Source organism: Muntiacus reevesi, chromosome 20 (genome assembly GCF_963930625.1).
Source record: "Muntiacus reevesi chromosome 20, mMunRee1.1, whole genome shotgun sequence".
Lineage (NCBI taxonomy): Eukaryota > Metazoa > Chordata > Mammalia > Artiodactyla > Cervidae > Muntiacus > Muntiacus reevesi.
Window position 1 is genome coordinate 45,342,495 of NC_089268.1, and position 16,984 is coordinate 45,359,478.

At 45.8% G+C, this 16,984-nt stretch overlaps 1 protein-coding gene across 1 annotated transcript in view; it reads left to right on the forward strand.

The window, feature by feature from the left end:
• Positions 1 to 16,984, forward strand: part of NEDD9 (neural precursor cell expressed, developmentally down-regulated 9) — a 187,252-nt gene that overhangs the window by 59,601 nt on the left and 110,667 nt on the right. The window contains exon 2 of the mRNA XM_065911882.1: positions 7,023 to 7,211. Within this exon, the coding sequence (XP_065767954.1) occupies positions 7,200 to 7,211 (12 nt within the window). The 5' untranslated portion in view covers positions 7,023 to 7,199. The remainder of the gene's footprint in view (positions 1 to 7,022; positions 7,212 to 16,984) is intronic.

The following is a 16,984-nucleotide window of genomic DNA, read 5'->3' on the forward strand; positions in this document are numbered from 1 at the left end:
AGGATCCCATTACTGATTAGATGTGGGGAGTGGGAATCAAGGAAGTGCTAAGGAAAGCTTTCTACTTCTGACTTAGATAACTGAGCGATCATGGCCTGGTTCTCTGGGACTGGGTACCAGCCCTTCCTTTCCTCGTGGACAGCAGCCAGTTGAGTTACCTGGGTGGAGCCCCACGTCTGGGGAAGCAAGGCCTCCAGGAAACCTGTCAGTCTGGGCGGAGATGAGTCAGAACCTAGAAAAGAAGAAGAAATAAAAATTAATACCAGATGGGAGAAGGAGGCAGTTGAAAGTCCCTATAAATAGTCAGCAACTGAGAACTCTACGGGAGTGGAAGGTGCAGCAAACTGTGTCTTCTCTTCTGCCAGGAGGTTCCTAAAAGTTTGCTGGCAGAGGCCAGGAAAAGAACCAGGGCCATGCGCTCAGCAAGACATTACCTAAGTGCAAAAAGGCTTAAAAGACTTAGAACTCTGACTTCCATCCTCATTTATTTCATGAGCATTGTCGTTCCCTTTTTTCTTGGTTGGGGTTTTGGCTGTAGTTTGGAGTATCTTGCTGTTTGCAGAAAATTTTTAAACATGAATTATTTAGTTGCTATGCCTCCAGGGTACACATTTAGATGTGCACACAGATGAACTAACAGCTCGTCTCATCTCACTCTCTTCACTGAGTCTTACCGAGTGAAAACAAAGGAAAGGCTTGTTTCATAGGCCTTTGAAACATACCTGAGCATTTCCAATTCATGTAATAGTCAGTCCCCTCCAGGGATGATTCTGAAAGAACCAAAGTCATCTGCAAATCTATATACTAACAATATTTAAACTGGCTAAATTGAGTCAAATCACCAATTTGACTGTTTTGTCGAATTCAGGTATGTCCAATGCATTAGGGTATTAAATCCTCAGCAAATTCTTCTTTGGCATAGGCAGAGAGAGATCAGTGGTACTTATTTATTGTTTTTACACAAATGAAAAAAAATATATATATATACACATATATATATTTGTGTGTATACCATATATATATATATATGGTGTGTATATATATATATATATACACACACACCATACTTAAGAAAAAATTGTCATAGATAACCTGGTTAGAATCCCAAATGGGACTCAAGAGAAGACTGATCTTTCTGGCAAAGAGCAGCAAAACATCTGACTTTTTGCTCCACGAGCAGGTGGCTGATGGACTGTTTCATGGAGGGTATAATTAATTCTGTCTTTCCGTCTTAGTTCCCAAAATAAACTGTGCAAATCCGAACATGATAGAAGGACTCTATCATCAGCTGACAAGACTCCGCAGCCTAGGGACATGAAATTACTAAGGAAGACAAGTCAGGAAGTGTGTAATTTCAAGAGGCCTCTGTTTTAGATACTGTTAGTGGCCGGACAGTGAAGAGCCAGCATGCTCAGCTGGCTGATCAGTCAAGGCCCAGAGCTGTCCTCAAGTCATAAGGGGGACCCAGCTGGTTTCAGCCCTTGGGCTCTACTCCTCCCCTTCTTGGGGTCCTCCTCTAGGGAGCATGACCTGGCCCCCTGAGGAGGGTCTTTCTGACACCTTTGCCCATACATCTGACTCAGGTCAAGCCTCGTGCCCTCAGGACACTGCTCATATGATGAAAGGGAGACCAGATAAATGCACTCAACTTATGATGTCACTATTGATAACTGCTTGGGGCTTCCTGGGTGGCTCAGATGGTAAAGAATCTGCCTGCCAACACAGGAGACGCCAGTTCAATCCCTGGGTCAGGAAGATCCCCTGGAGGAGGAAATGGCAACTCACTCCAATATTCTTGCCTGGAGAATTCCATGGACAGAGGAGCCTGGCGGGCTACAGTCCTTGGGGTTGGAAAAGAGTTGGACATGACTTAGCAACCAAACAATAACAACAACTGATAGATGTCCGGCTTCTGTGCCTTTTAATTAAATAGCACTGCATTTTCACCATCCCCTTCAAGGTCTTACATCAAAGGCACAAGCAGAGTGGAAACACCACACAGTGTGACAGGGTCAGAGACAGACAGAGAGAAACAGAAAGAGAAAGAAAGATACTGTCTTTGATTAATAACACCTTTTCTGGTATCTCACCAATTATATCCAAGTGACATGTATCCAGTCCTACGTCTAACAAGACATAGAATTGAGGACACAGTTTTGTCTGAGCACTTCAACCTCACCCATAAGGAAACTGGGGCCTAGAAATGACTGAGCTGCCCACAGTCACGCACCTGGGACCAGAGGCCAGGTCTCCTGATTTCAGACCACTGGTCTTCCTACCGCATTGGCAGTCATGGATGGCCAAATGGAAGAGGAGGAAAGTTGGAGAACCTGGCTTATCTTAGTAGCTACCCAGGCCCCTTCCCATCTAGGATCTTAAATATAAGGATCAGATACCCGACTAGAGACACACCCAAGAAGAAACGGGGAAGATATAGACTCCGTGGTCCCCTGGCCTCAGTGCAGGGGACACCAGGAACTTAGACTGTCCTAGGGAGCTATGAAGGCTGCCTTCCTCAATTGCAGAACAGAAATAGCCATCCTGCATGCAAGAGTCCTGCATGTTCACCCAGCTTGGGCTGGGAACACTGTCCCTTCTCTGGCTTCTAGTTCACCCATCCTTTCCTTTAGAAAGTTCTTTCCTATCACCAAGAATTCTCACCAAGCTCTAGGGAAAGAGTCTACGTTATCATATGTTCTCATTCAACAAACATTTATTAAGCATCTCCTGGATACCAGATGGGGCTTCCCAGGTGGTGCGGTGGTAAAGAACACGACTGCCAATGCGGGAGATGCAAGAGACACGGGTTCAATCCCTGGGTCAGAAAGATCCCCTGGATTAGGAAATGGCAACCCTTTCCACTTTTCTTGCCTGGAAAATTCCATGGATAGAGCAGCCTGGTAGGCTACAGTCCACAGGGTCTCAAACAGTCGGGCATGACTGAGCATGCATGCACGTAGCATGTAGTGTACTAGATACTAAGCTGGGCCCTGGGGAAATAAAGATGGAACAAACACTGTTGTTCTTCTCAAGAGCTCATCGTCTGAAGGTCCTATTCATGTACAAGTGCTTGCTCATGGGTCTAATAGCCTCATGTGGACAGTGGGCATATTTCTAAACCCCAACTCCCAACATATGGTCCAAAAAAATTGCTTTTCTAGGTTGCGACTATTCTATATGAACATCTTTAAAAGGCTTGAAAGTTAAATTGCTTTCATAAGTCTAACAAATTTCCTTTACTGAAAAGAAATAAAATATATTAAATCAGGTTTTTTTGAGAAAAATCTGCATTATATGTTCATCAAACCCATATGTGTTAACTTGTAAAACCTTGTAATCATAGGCTATTGCAGTTGGAAAGGATCTGAAATAACACCTAAGCCAGTAGCTTTGAATTTTTTAATTTTAATTTTTAAACAATGAAACACGTTTCAAGCCAAATATCACCCAATGTTCCCAAATACAAAGCAGTTAAAACTGCACCTACTTTGATCAGAGGAGAAATGGAGAGCTCAGGAGGGTCTTCTCTTCTAAACTCCCTCACCCCTCCCACCACCTCTGTTCCCACAGATTTTGGAACTGCACCCCACAAAAAGGACTGTCCAACCACCCATTATGTCCCAAAATGGGGACACAGATCCAAGGGGAATATGACCTCATTCTGATTATCCTTATGAAAGCATCTTATCTAATGAGAGTCCTGTTTCCCAATAAGGTCACGTTCTGAGATACTAGGAGCTAGGACTTCGACATATGAACTGCGGAGTCGGGGCAGAGGGAACACAATTCAACCCACAGCGCTGCTTCCTGCCTTCTCCGGGTGGAGGTCCCCTATACCAGATCCTTAAGGGAGAGTCATGAGCCTGTTTGACCACTGCTGGGAAGAAGTCAGGGGAGAGTCGGTGCACAGACAGATGTCCTCGGGGAGGCTAGAGAGGGTGGCCCCAAGGCTGGGGAGAGGGATTAGCCTTAGCGAGAGGGGAGACATTTCCTGTATTGTCAGAAGGAGGTAGAGGGGAGAAAGGGATGATTGTGCATGCAAAATGATATACAAATATGGAGGAGGGAAGTCAAGGGAGTAGCTTCAGATGGCCCAGCTTTCTTCGTGAAGCAGGCGGGGAGACTGCCTGTGGAGGCTGGGGTGGGGGCTCAGTAGACGGACAGGAAGTGGAACCAGAGACTTGAGGAAGGTAGAGACAGTTTGAAAGAGCCTTGTGCACAACGAACAGTAGTCAGCTCTGTCTTGAGTAGGCGCCCAGCACATCATTACAGAAGGTCTGGTACCATTGCATCAGGAAAATGGTAGACAGGATGGCAGGCTGAGCAGGGGAAGAGAGAAGGGCTTCCTGACAGTAACCAGGGTCCAGATGGCATCGGTGACCAAAGTTTATAGAGGCACCATCTGCAGGGTGTGAGGTTTTTCCAGCCGTGCTTCAACAGCTGGGAGATTGATATAGAGAAAGTAAACAACTGGGTTGATGCAGATCTAGGCTTTGCCCTGGAGGCTGCGTTAGAAGGACAAAGGGGCAAGGAGAGTGAGGAGGTCTGCAAGAGGAGGGTGAAGTGGGGAGGAAGCTCAGAGGCCGGGTCGGTAGAGGAGCCAGTGGGCAGTGAGCGGGCTGTGCTATTTCTGCGGAAGAGCCTTGCACGTGCCGCTTGCTCTCCGGTGACCAGAGCACGTGGTCATTACTGCCTGCTGGAGGGACAAACGCTGCCAGATGTGACCACGAAGGAGCTGTAAGCTGACAGGCTCCTCAGCTGACCTTCCTGCTCTGAGGTGGTCCTGACTGGCCCCAGCTGGGTAATTCAGCGACTTGCACCCAGCCGCAAGGGGCAGGGCGTGCCCTCGGGACACACATGCCCCTATGGAAGGATGAGAGGTCAGCACCAGCTGGCGTATTGATTCAACCCCTACGTCAGTTTTCTAATCTCTATGTCATTTTTAAATGCTGTATGGGTCAATTCTGTTTATTGGGATTTTTATTACTGTGACTCTTCCAAGGCCACAGATCTTCTCTTAACGTACATCTACTGATGTTTTTAGCAGTCAACTCAGAACTCCAAGTTACTAGAATCAATGAATTTCACATCCGTAATGCCGAGTGGAAAAAACCAACATAAATACATACTGTGTGATATGTCCTGCCTTTAAAGGAAAAGAAAGTTGTGTTAGGAAAGGCCCTGGATGGCCTCTGGGGTACTGGCAGTGTTCTATATCTTGACCCGGGTGCGGTTACGTTTATGATAATTTATTAAGCTCTACATTGTTTTATACAGTTTTCCGCATATGTGTCATATTTCACAATAAAGAATTAATGGAATCTCTCTATATACATTCTATCCATGGTGCTGCAGTTTATGGGATCCCCACAGACGGATCAGCTCTGAGTGGCTGCCTTTAAGCTCAGACACCTCGGGCAGTTGAAATGCCTCCAGGGCCGAAGACCTCGGTGAAAAGGGGACCCTCTCACGGCTGGTTCTCTCCACCGTCCAGACTGAGATTCTTGAGCGGCAAGGATGAGTGCAGGCAGAGCCCGTGAGTTACGGGCCTGGGTCCTCCTGCCTGGCCACTGCGAGTGCCCCAGAGGGAAGTCTTCTTGCTCTTAACCGAGATTTCAAATATCATGTTTATCAAACAAAGTACAGGATGACATTCCGACTAAGAGAAGGGAGAGGCGACCAGCTCCCTATCACCCTCCAGTTGGAAAGCACTTCTAGGAAGACTTCTCTGTCTCAAGGCAGCTGATAGGTTCGTTACACAGTTCACCAAGCTTCTACAATGTCTTAGACACAATCCTTATTTTTCTGCTCCACAGTTTAAAACATCTATTTAGTTTTGATTTTTCATTCTTGATGTGAAAAACACTTTCCTTTTACAAAGATTCAGATTCCTGATTCTCAAAAAGACTTCCAAATGCCCCACATGGTTTAAGTATCAAGAGTTTTTCTAAAAATATGTATTTCAACTACGGTCCATAAAGATACACACGTACCTCATCCCAAAACTGAACTTTATGTCTAAGAGATGATGAACGGGAAGTAAAAAACCGGTCAGTACTAACCAACTAAAAGCCCAGGCAATTTTTTTTTTTTTTTTTTGCAAAAAACCAAATCCCGGGCTTTGTATCTGAGCTGTTTAAAAGGTCCATCATCAAAGTACCAGTTTTCCTCATTTTGGAGAAACAAGAAAAGCATATGGCTCCAGGGACCTTCACAAGTTGATGCCAAAAAGTGGAGCCAGGCACATATAGTGGCTTCAAGATCATCAAAGGAAGAGCATGTTGGATTAGTTTAAAGGGGAATGGGGGCGTCTCAGGTGGCTCAGTGGTGAAGAACCCACCTGCCAAGGAGAAGACGCAGGTTCAGGCCCTGGGTCGGGAAGATCCCCTGAAGGAAATGGCAGCCCTATCCAGTATCCTTGCCTGGAGAATCCCGTGGACAGAGACGCCTGGCGGGCCACAGTCCATGGGGTCACAAAGGGTCGGACACAGCTGAGTGGCTGAGCAGCAGCAAGTGAGGCAGTGAGGTTGGGGGAGAAAAACAAGGGCGATCAGTGACAGATAAAGTTGCAGATTACAGACAATGAAGGGTCCCTCATTGCTGCCATTTTACCCCAGTAAGAAACGCCTGGCTCACTTCTACCCACTGCGCAAGACTCCAGCCAAAGTTTACCTTTTCCCCCCTTGCTGCGCTCACCAGACCCACGTTGTATCCTGCCAGAATTGCTGGAACATCTTATAGGACCAGATTGTTTCGTTTGCCCTCCTAGACTGTGAGCTCTTTGAGAACAGGACCGTATTTTATGCATCTTTAAGGTTTCAGCGAATGCATAATAAAAACTCCATAAATATTACCCTTGACTACATGAATGAATGATGTATTTCATTAATGAGACTACTCCATTAGCGAAACTATGGATTCTATTAACAAGATTTCCAGCTCCTGTGATGCCACCCTTAAATGATGAAAAGCACCTTGGCCTCTGCCAGAGTTTACCCACTCTTTTTAACTTCTCTTTTCAGGCCCAGGAAGCTGTGAGCTCCCTAATGTCATACACTGGCGTGAGAACACCGTGTGTTCTTTAAGTAAAGCTATGAAAACGAAGAACCCGATCAGCCAACTAAAACACTGGGATCGTCCTTTTCAAGACCCAGAGCTCCAGCATTCTTTGGCTTAAGAGACAGACAGCACCTGGGAAAATGTGGGCAAGGGTGAGTACTGTTGAAAAAGCCACGCATTATGTGTGGTCCAACTCAGATGAAGGTGTTTGAAACAGTAATAGAAATGGTAGTCCATCCCCACCCAGGATTGCAACTAACATTTGAAAATGAAAGGCTGATGTTAGGCCCCCAGATTTTGCTCTTTTGGGTGAATCTTTTTACATGGATGTGCTGATGCCGACAGAAAATCCCCTTCCATTCAGAAATCTCAGGGGAAGAATCTTCTGGGGCAGAGGTAGAATATCCACCTCATGTAGTAATACCCAAGCAAGTCTGGAGGTTGCACTTCTGAACTGATCAGAAGCTGATCACCTAGGTCATTGGTCCCCAACCGTTTTTGCATCAGGCACCGGTTTCATGGAAAACAATTTTTCCACGGACCAGAGGTGGGGGATGGGGATGCTGTCAGGATGATTCAAGCACACTACATTTATTGTGCACTTTATTTCTATTATCATTAAATCAGCTCCACCTCAGATCTTCAGACATTAGATCCTGAAGGTTGGGGACCACTGACCTAGGTTACCAATTAGCTCTGGTGTCTCCTCTCTCTGTCTGCCAGTCGTCGCTAAACCAATCCTTTTCCACTCAGCCGTTCCATAAGAAAACATGTTGGCCTAGGGTGGAGGTTAGGGTTAAAAGAATCCATCCTCCTATTGAACCAAGGCTTGCTAAGGTTTTATGGAAACTAAGGAGAAGTGACGTGTAATTGCACCTATTAATTGACTTCTAGTGGAAGCAGGCAGCATGCTCTTGCGTGATACCCTTGCAGGCAGACCTGGATTTAAGCCTCACTCCACTAACCTGAGACTTTTGAATCTGTTTTCAAGTTTGTAAAATGGTGATAGGAGGACTGTCTTGAGAGGATGAAATGAGAGCGTGTACATAGAGTAACTTGTGCTCAATGGAAAAAAAGTTAATTCCTTTATGGGTTGGGATCAGTAATCTGTTGTCTCTGTCGCATGAGAACTAATCATCATCACCACAAATAAGAAATCTCCAGGCAGCGGTGGGAGTCCATATACAGGTAAAGGGCTATCGGTGAAGCAAAATGACAAATACATTCTTAAAATATTTTAAGTAATAAAAGGATTTCTTTTATTCAACCAGCTAGGTTGTTATATCACTGCACTGTTTGAAAGCTAAAAGCCTATTAAAAGTCTCCCCTAGTCCAAAGGTTCTATGACAAAAATCTGTGACAGAATTAGATACTTGGAGGCCTCCACCCAAGTATGAATTTAAACTGGAGCAAATTACGTTTGTGATTCCTCAAGTCATTCAATGTGAATTAATTTCTTAATGAAGAGTGAAATAAAAATCACCTCCTCTCATTTTTTCCTACCTACTCAGCCAGTTTTCCTAAAGTGAGACAAAAGCAGAGGAAGGGGAAAGAGGAGAGAAAGAGAGAAAAAAAGAAAGAAAAGGAGGAAGAAAAGGAGGAGGGAAGGAGGGGAGACCATCTTCTCTAAAGCAAGGTGCATTTCATTTCATTTCAGTCCCTGCAGTGAGTATTAGCTCTGGGGTATTTCAAATACAGGTTGCTTCTCAATGCTGGGTACCCTCAACTTGAAAACCAGACACTCCGACCACCTGGAATCTTCAATTTGCTTTAGAACTATCTCTGTTCAGAGTCCACGGGTCCTTTGAGATCATTAATTTCATCACTTGGGAGTGATTGTTTTTCTCATCTTTGAAATTTATTTAAAATATTCCATACAGACACGCATACTTACATGACAGTAGACTACATAGGGTGTAAATATTTGGCGATTCTCAGTGTCACCTATTAGAAAGGAGCGTTTATTCCTGGTTGTCAGGGCTTCCTAAGGATATATTCCTGCTGCTCTTTGGGGAGAAGGGTAGACAGCGTGCTGGCTACACAAACAGCCATGAAGTCAGACTGCCCGATTTGAATCCCAGCCCTGCCCCTGATGAGTAGTAGGACTTTGAACAAGTTATTTAACCTCTCTTTGCCTCGGTTTATTCATCTATGAAATGGGGGTGAGAATAGTATCTACCTCAAGGGGTTCTCTTGACGACCACGTATGTAAAGTGCTTAGAATTGCGTTTGGCAAGCCCTCCAGTCAGACCTGGCAAGAGTGTGGGGGCCGCTTCCCCGGTGGCGCTAGTGGTGAAGAGCCCACCTGCCAACGCAGGAAACGCGAGAGACACGGCTTCGGTCCCTGAGCTGGGAGATCGCCTGGAGTGGGAAATGGCAACCCACTCCAGCCTTCTCGCCTGGAGAGTCCCCGTGGATAGAGGAGCCTGGCGGGTGGCAGAGGGTCGGACAGGACTGAGCTACTGCGCACACCCACCAGCCAGTGAGACCTGGGGTCCTGCAGCTCAGACGGAGTCAAGTCTGTGCAGCGAAACTAAACCACTGGAGGGGAAGGCGAGAGGAGCAGAGCCTAAGGAAAGCTGGAGAGACGACAGACCTTTGGGAGTCAGGCTTACGCCGACGTAGCTGATCTCCTGAGACGCCTCAGGCTGCGGTTTTTCTGGCTCCAAGAGCGACAGTGAAGACCCCATGAGCCTGTGGCCCAAAACAGGTTGTTTGGGGAGACCTGTGCGAAATCCATAAACACTCTTGAAAGGAAGCACTTCCCAAAGAGCTCAGCAAATGCCGGCAGGCCCTGAAGCAGCCCTGCAAATATCAGCGTGCGGAGAAAGCGGAGGGGCTTCCCTGGGGGGCCGGTGGCTAAGACTCTGCTCCCAATGCAGGGGGCCCGGGTTCTACCCCCGGTCAGGGAACCAGATCCTGCCTGCCGCAACGAAGACCCGGCGTTTTCAAATAAATCAATATATATTTACTAAAACAAACAAAAAAAGAAAGTGGAGAACGCAGCTCCCGCCTGGAGGGCCAGCCGAGGGCCGCAGAGGCCAGCGAGCAGCCTTCTTCTGCATCCAGCTGGAGTCAGTGTGTGTGGGGGGCAGCTGGTCAAGCCCCCAGACCCGCTTGACACCGTCCCCTAGTCTCTGGATCTCAGCCACGGTGGGGTATTTACGGCACAGAAATCGGCAGAAGCTGCTTCGTGTTGTTCTGTGTTTAGTAAGCTGGGAGTTAAACATTCCCCAACACACTGCTGGGGGAGAGTCAAAGGCTGGCTCGGAAAAAAACTGAAAGAAAAAAACCCTTTAAACTGCAAAGCTTTTTCTCTGGCGTCCCTGACTCTTCCCCTTTGTGTGAAGGCAGGAAGCTGGCAGTTGGACATGGTTTGTTAGGGTTTCTCTAAAGAAGAAAGCCAGACCGAATCTTTGCTTCACAGAGGCCAGAAAAGCGTTGACTGACAGAACTTGAAAATGGTGTCCTTTTTTCCCATTAAATATAAGTTCACTCCGGGTCCAAACTAGTTGTCAGACGGTGGATTTATAGGCTTGTGATAAATGTCCTAAAAAGGAAAATACGTTGAAGTGGGGGTAATTCACATACTCCTTTTTCACCTCTTTAAAAATATGATTATTTTGACATATTTTAGAGAATATGAAAGCTGTCTACTGGGGATTATTACCTTACCTCCTCCCATCTAAAAAGACAATTTAAGTTGTTCAGATTTCTGAGTTGTTCCTTGAGAGTAAAGATGAAAGGAGCGGGAAAGAAATGAAGTACCTTGAAATCTGCCTTTATTAGTCCGCAGGGGCTGGAGTCCTCCAGCCTGGGTGACTTCTCAGAAACGTGTGTTCTCGTGGTTCTAGAGGCAGGAAGTCCAAGTTCAAGCCGTCAGCAGGCTTGGCTTCTCCTGAGGCCTCTCTGCTGGGCTTGTAGGTGGCATCTTTTCCCTGAGTCCTACGTGGTCTTCTCTCTCTGTGCGCCCGTGTTCTCATCTCTTCTTACAAGGACACCAGTCCAACTGGAGTAGCATCCGCGCTGATGACCTCACTGACCCTTCATCACCTCTTCAAAGACCGTATCTCCAGGCCAAGGCACATTCTGAGACGTGGGGAGCTGGGACCTCAACATGTGAATTTGGAAAGGCGCACGAGCCCACAACCCTGACTAAACACAAGCACCATGTATCCACAGGGAAAATTTGGTTTAACAGCCTCGTGGGTTGAGTCCCCAGGGGAGCAAACTCTGGAAAGGTGGAGAATGGCGTGCAGGGGGTGATGGGGAGCCGTCTCGGGAATATGTACGAGCAGTGAAGGCAGCAGAATTTAGGCGGAGAGAGGGCTGGACCACAGTGCAGTCACAGTAAAGGCCCCGACGAAGCACACAGACCCTCTGGGGTGGCCCTTCCAAGTGTCCAAACCTGAAGCCAATGGGTAGACCAGCCTCAGGGAGCGGACTGCCCCAGGGAGGAGGCATGACCTCCCTGAGACCCGCCTGAGACATTGTCTTCAATGGAGGACGATCTCAGGGGGACTCGATCGGGAGCTGCCAGCAGCCGAGTCTCCAGGCGCTGACAGGGTGATGGCTTGGTCTCAAGCGGGGCCCCCCAGGTCAGCGCTCTACAGTGTCCACAGAGACACATGTGAATGGACGCCCTCTAAGTGGATGGAAGGATTCACCGTCATCTTCTTAAGAAGTTTCTAATCACGGCTTTCAGGAGGCTAAAAGGTGACTAATTCTGAACCCCGAAACATGGAACCCAATTCTGCACACATAGAGAAAGTCCAGCAGGATGGTGATGGAGTAGTTCAGTGGGGAAATAGATGGTATTTCCATCTATCTCATCTATTACTCATCTAATAGATGAGTAGCTCAGAGATGCTCTCTCTGGAGCCAAAAAGATAGGATTCAAATCTCTACCCCACTCTTTACTAACATTTCTTACCCCATCTCCACCTCCGATTTCTCCTCTGCAAAGTGAGGAGAATAATGCCAACTCACGTTAGACTGTTGAAAGATTTAAATTAAAAACATGTACTTAGAGCATCTAGCGCCATGTTTCACGCAAAGAAGCCCTCCGAAAAGAATTAGCTGCCTCCCCCTTCTTTCAGCAAATGGAAAAGAGACAGTTGATCTCCTAGCTTGAAGGAGGACGTGTCTCAGATTCTGGGGTGATCTAAAGATGTCTGGGGACATTTCTTTCCGCTGTCCTTCACTATCGCCAGCTCTGTCACTGTGGAAATACAGCTCCCATCACAAAGACCTCACCCCCTTGCATAAGTACCAAGTCTATTCCAAAACTAAAACATGCATAAATTATGTCAATGTACAATCAAATCAACTCTCCATTTCAATATGTAGTTTTATTGAGGTATAAATCTCTACTGTGGGGCAATTTAGTGCAAACAGAGATTGTATTGGGGGACGCAGATCCCCCTGAGCTTGTCTGGAAAATGGGAAGCGTATTCCAGGATGAAGTGTCCCACACGGGTAAGAGTTGCTGCACCTGCAAAGAAACATATCTGGACAGAGGTTGAACTTTCTCATCTAAATCAATTCAGGTTGAGCTCCCCTGGGTGGGAACAATGAGAGCTGACTGTGTTCGATTTTGGGTCACAAAGCCCTGAAGAAGTGACACTGTCAAAGAGACATCTGACCTAGGTCCAAAAAGTGACCCCTGAGCTTGGACCAGCTTTCTCTTCCCTCTCTGTCATTCCCCTCAATTTGACATGGGGCCACATGTTTTCCCAGCATCTTCTGGCTTTCTTTTCCCACGGAGAGGCCTCATTTATTCTAAAGTGTGAAGCTTTGCAGGTTTGTTGAAAATGGTACTTTCACTCAGTAAAATTAAGGCAGGATGAAAATGCTTTCCTGTGGGAATCTGTTCTGAAAAAGGATTAAACTAAAAACATGGAAAGAGCAGCTCTTCCCCCCGAAATGATCAGTAGCCACCTAGACCTAATCACTTTCCACATGACCAAAAAAAAAAAAGAAAAATTCTAGAAGCAGCACAACAAAACCATCACAACCACTGAGAAGTCAGAGGTGACTCTATACTCACCATCTCCCCACAAACATCACGAGTGCGGCAACCAGTGAGCTTTTCGTCCTTAGGCCTATTCTGAGCTCTCTTATTGATGGAGGTTTCTGTTATAATTTTCCCACAATTGTCCTATATTCTCTTTTTAAAAGTATTTCTCCAGGTTTGACCAGGGCTCTGTAACGCTCACAGAGTCACAGTTACACCATAAAGAATCACATATATGCAGCCCTGTTAAGTATTACCCACAGACCCCTCTGACTTTTCACCATCTCTTTGAGAGAAGCATCTTTGAGAAAGACATCCAAGTAAACAGCAGACTTACATCCAGCTTCCTTCCTCTGTTCAAATCTCTTTCTATCTCTGGTCTGTACTTGCCATTTTTTCAGTTCAGTTCTGTTGCTCCGTTGTGTCCGACTCTTTGCGAACCCATGGACTGCAACACGCCAGGCTTCCTTGTCCATCACCAACTCCCAGAGCCTGCTGAAATTCATGTCCATCGAGTTGGTGATGCCATCTAACCATCTCATCCTCTGTTGTCCCCTTCTCCTCCTGCCTTCCAGCATCAGGGTCTTTTCCAATGAATCAGTTGTTCACATCAGGTGGCCAAAGTATTTGAGCTTCAGCTTCAGCATCAGCATCAGTCTTTCCAGTGAATATTCAGGACTGATTTCCTTTAGGATGGACTGGTTGGATCTCCTTGCAGTCCAAGGGACTCTCAAGAGTCTTCTCCAACACCACAGTTCAAAAGCATCAATTCTTCAGTGCTCAGGCTTCTTTATGGTCCAACTCTCACATCCATACATGACTGCCGTTTATTAGATGCAGCATTTTTAGAGCTGGAAGAACATGCTAGTAAGCATAGTCCAGCCGTGAGCTGCAATAACAAGTAGATCCTGTAATCTTGGAGGTTAGCAGAGTACAGTTCAGTCCTCACTCCTGTGAGAGTCCACGGCTCTCCTGGGCAGCTGTCCTCAGGAATCTGGGCTTTCCATTATGTGGCCCCACATCCCAGGGTCCTTCCCTTCCAGCAGTATGGCTAAGAAGAGAGAGAGGGTGGGGGACCTTCTAGGGAGCAGGCCAGGAACATGGAGTAAATCACTTGCAATAGCAGGCTACTGGGTGAGAACTAAGAAGCGCGAAGATGATAACAGTGTTTGCCTCAGAGAGTCCTCAAATGGCCCTTGCTTTTCACCCCTTCAAGTTTTTTGTTACTTGTTTTTTGTTTGTTTGTTTGTTTTCAGGTAAGGCAACAGAGACCCAAAGAGCATAAGTTACACACAGCTCATCACACAGCTAATCAGCAGCAGTTCAGTTCAGTCTGGCCGAGAGGCTCCTGCCCATTCCTGTTGCTTCCAATTAGTGTATAAAAGGGCTCATAAAAATCTCAAGATACAGTTGGAGTATTGTTTCTAGAACTTTCTATCCAGGACTCCAGGGCAAGAAGGACTGTGACCACTCCTGCTCTGAACCCACAATTTCGGCATAGTTCTCAGCCTGGGAGCTGGACAGATGAGTGTTTCAGGGAGCAAGTGCCAGTAGCAAACCCTAATTACAGGAAATGCCTCTTGGCTCCCAAGGGATATGAAATTACTTTGTGGAAAGTCAAGAAAAATAGAAACAGAATACCCTGTAATGCTTTATTCAGAGGCCAAAGTCACCTATTAGGGCTTGTGTTTTGTGCTCGATTCTACCAAGAGAGCTTAAAGGGTGGAGACAGAGTTTATACAGAGTCAGCCCCATTCCCAACCATCACACTGTCCTGCGAAAAAGACGTCTGGACGTCCTCCTCACATTTGAAATCAAATGTGAGAAAAAACAGAGGTTTCCCAAAAATACCTGATAAAGACTGAGGAAGTGGGCCAGGGAAGGCTGGTCTCCTTGTCAGGTTCTGAAAGTTGCCTGGAGATACCTTGGCCACATCTCTGGCTATCTCCATCAATGTCTATGAACATTCAGTTATGTATCTATTTTTTTAAACTCTGACTTGATCATCACGAAGGTTCTATATCTGGATTTTTTGGCGTGAATTTTGACTTTCTCATCTGGAGATATGATGTTGAATAAAGGCTGCACATTAGTTCTCTTAGGTTTAAGAATCTTTGTCAAGCTAGTTAATATTCTGAAGTCTCCCCTCTACCACCATAACAACAAGGAAAAAGAAATAAAAATAATAACTGCTGCTTGGCTGGAAATTAAGGTGCTGATCTAATCTAAACATTGTCACATAAAATCAAGCAACATAATAATAGAATTAGATATATAGCAGTGCCAAATTATATTTTTAGCCAAAGGACAATCACATTTTCATGTTTACAGATCAGATATTGAAAATAGTACAGAATTTAATTACATGTGCCTTTATTCTGCAGTCTTGCTACCTCATTCTCTTCTTTCCATGCTCACTGTGCCCCTTCTTTCTTCTTTTCTTTTTTTAGCTGCACCGCATAGGCATAGGAGATCTTAGTTCCCTGACCAGGGACCAAACCCTCGCCCCCTGCAGTGGGAACAGAGAGCTCGGAGTCTCACCCACCAAGAAAATCCCTCCCCTTCTTCAAAAACATTTTTTTCTTGCAAGTTGGGGAAATATAGTGACATCTTATTAAGACAGCAAGATGAATGGATTCATTGAACTCAAGTTAATCTATGGCAAAGCTTGAACTCAAAACAAGGATCAATATGGGAAGTAGGAGAGATGGAGCCTGGCTGGTTAAGAGTCTTTAGAGAAGTTGGGAATAAGGTTGCTTTCAGAGTGAAACTAGTAAAACGCATAGATCAAATGCATACAAAGTGGCAAAAGCAGAATGGATATAAGTAGCCCACTGTGGAAGTAAGCCAAATAGAAGTATATGGGAGCGTCGCAGACTTCAGCTCCACAGATCTAGGGATACAGTAACAAGGAGGGTGTATACTTGATTTTAAGTTCATGGGTAGAAAACTGAGTGGTTGTTTGGATGAAGGCTGTGTAAGCAGGAGCTGGGTAGCCAAGGAAGCGGTTAAAAGAGTCAGAGGGTCACAGAAGCCCTCTGGATGGCAGAGCCCATTAACATGAAGCCATCTAGGGAAGACACAGTCTTGGTAGTGTTGGACATGGCACATGGCCCTCTTGATGAGACCGTCCCTACTGTGGGCAAAAGTGCCTCAACCATTGTCAATAACATTTGTGACCCTTTGAACACCATGCAGCCTTGTCATAATTTGGCTCCTCATGCACCAAGCCTCCTGGGAGAACTGCCTCACACCTTTCTGGTCTACTTGCCAGTTGTATTTACTTTAAACTACTCTAACTATATCTGATGCTGTGAGCCGGCTCCACCTTGAGCATACCAACAGAGTCAGTTTTATGAAGCTAACAGACCTTAGACCGTGGTATATACTTCGAGGTAAACATCGCTTTATGGGGTGCACCTGGGCAGGAAGTCATATTACTCAGCAACAGCTCAGGCTCGTTCTTTCCTCTTCTCAAACTGCAGTTGACCAGCCTTATACAGTTTTGACTGAATCATATATATAAAGTCAAGATCAAGATGTTTTAATAATATGACTGCCTTTTGTGATCTGACAAAACAATTGCCATATTATAAGCCAGAAGCAGTACATAGAATGAAGGGACATAAAGAACCGAATGCATTTTAACAGGCTGTGGGCTGATTTTCAATTATATCTGGACCCTACTATAGACAGTGTCATCAAAGATACCACGGTCATTGACAAGTAATGTTTTCCAGGTTTTCTTCACACCTTATTCAATTGCAGTCATTGTTAGGTGATAAATACAGTGACAGCTCATTATAAAATTCAGCTTCCTGAAGCTGAAAGGTTAAGTGGCGCCTCTCACCTGCCAGGTGATGGGTTAGCATCTTAGCCCTGTCCCTTCTCCCTTCTGCTATACAGGTA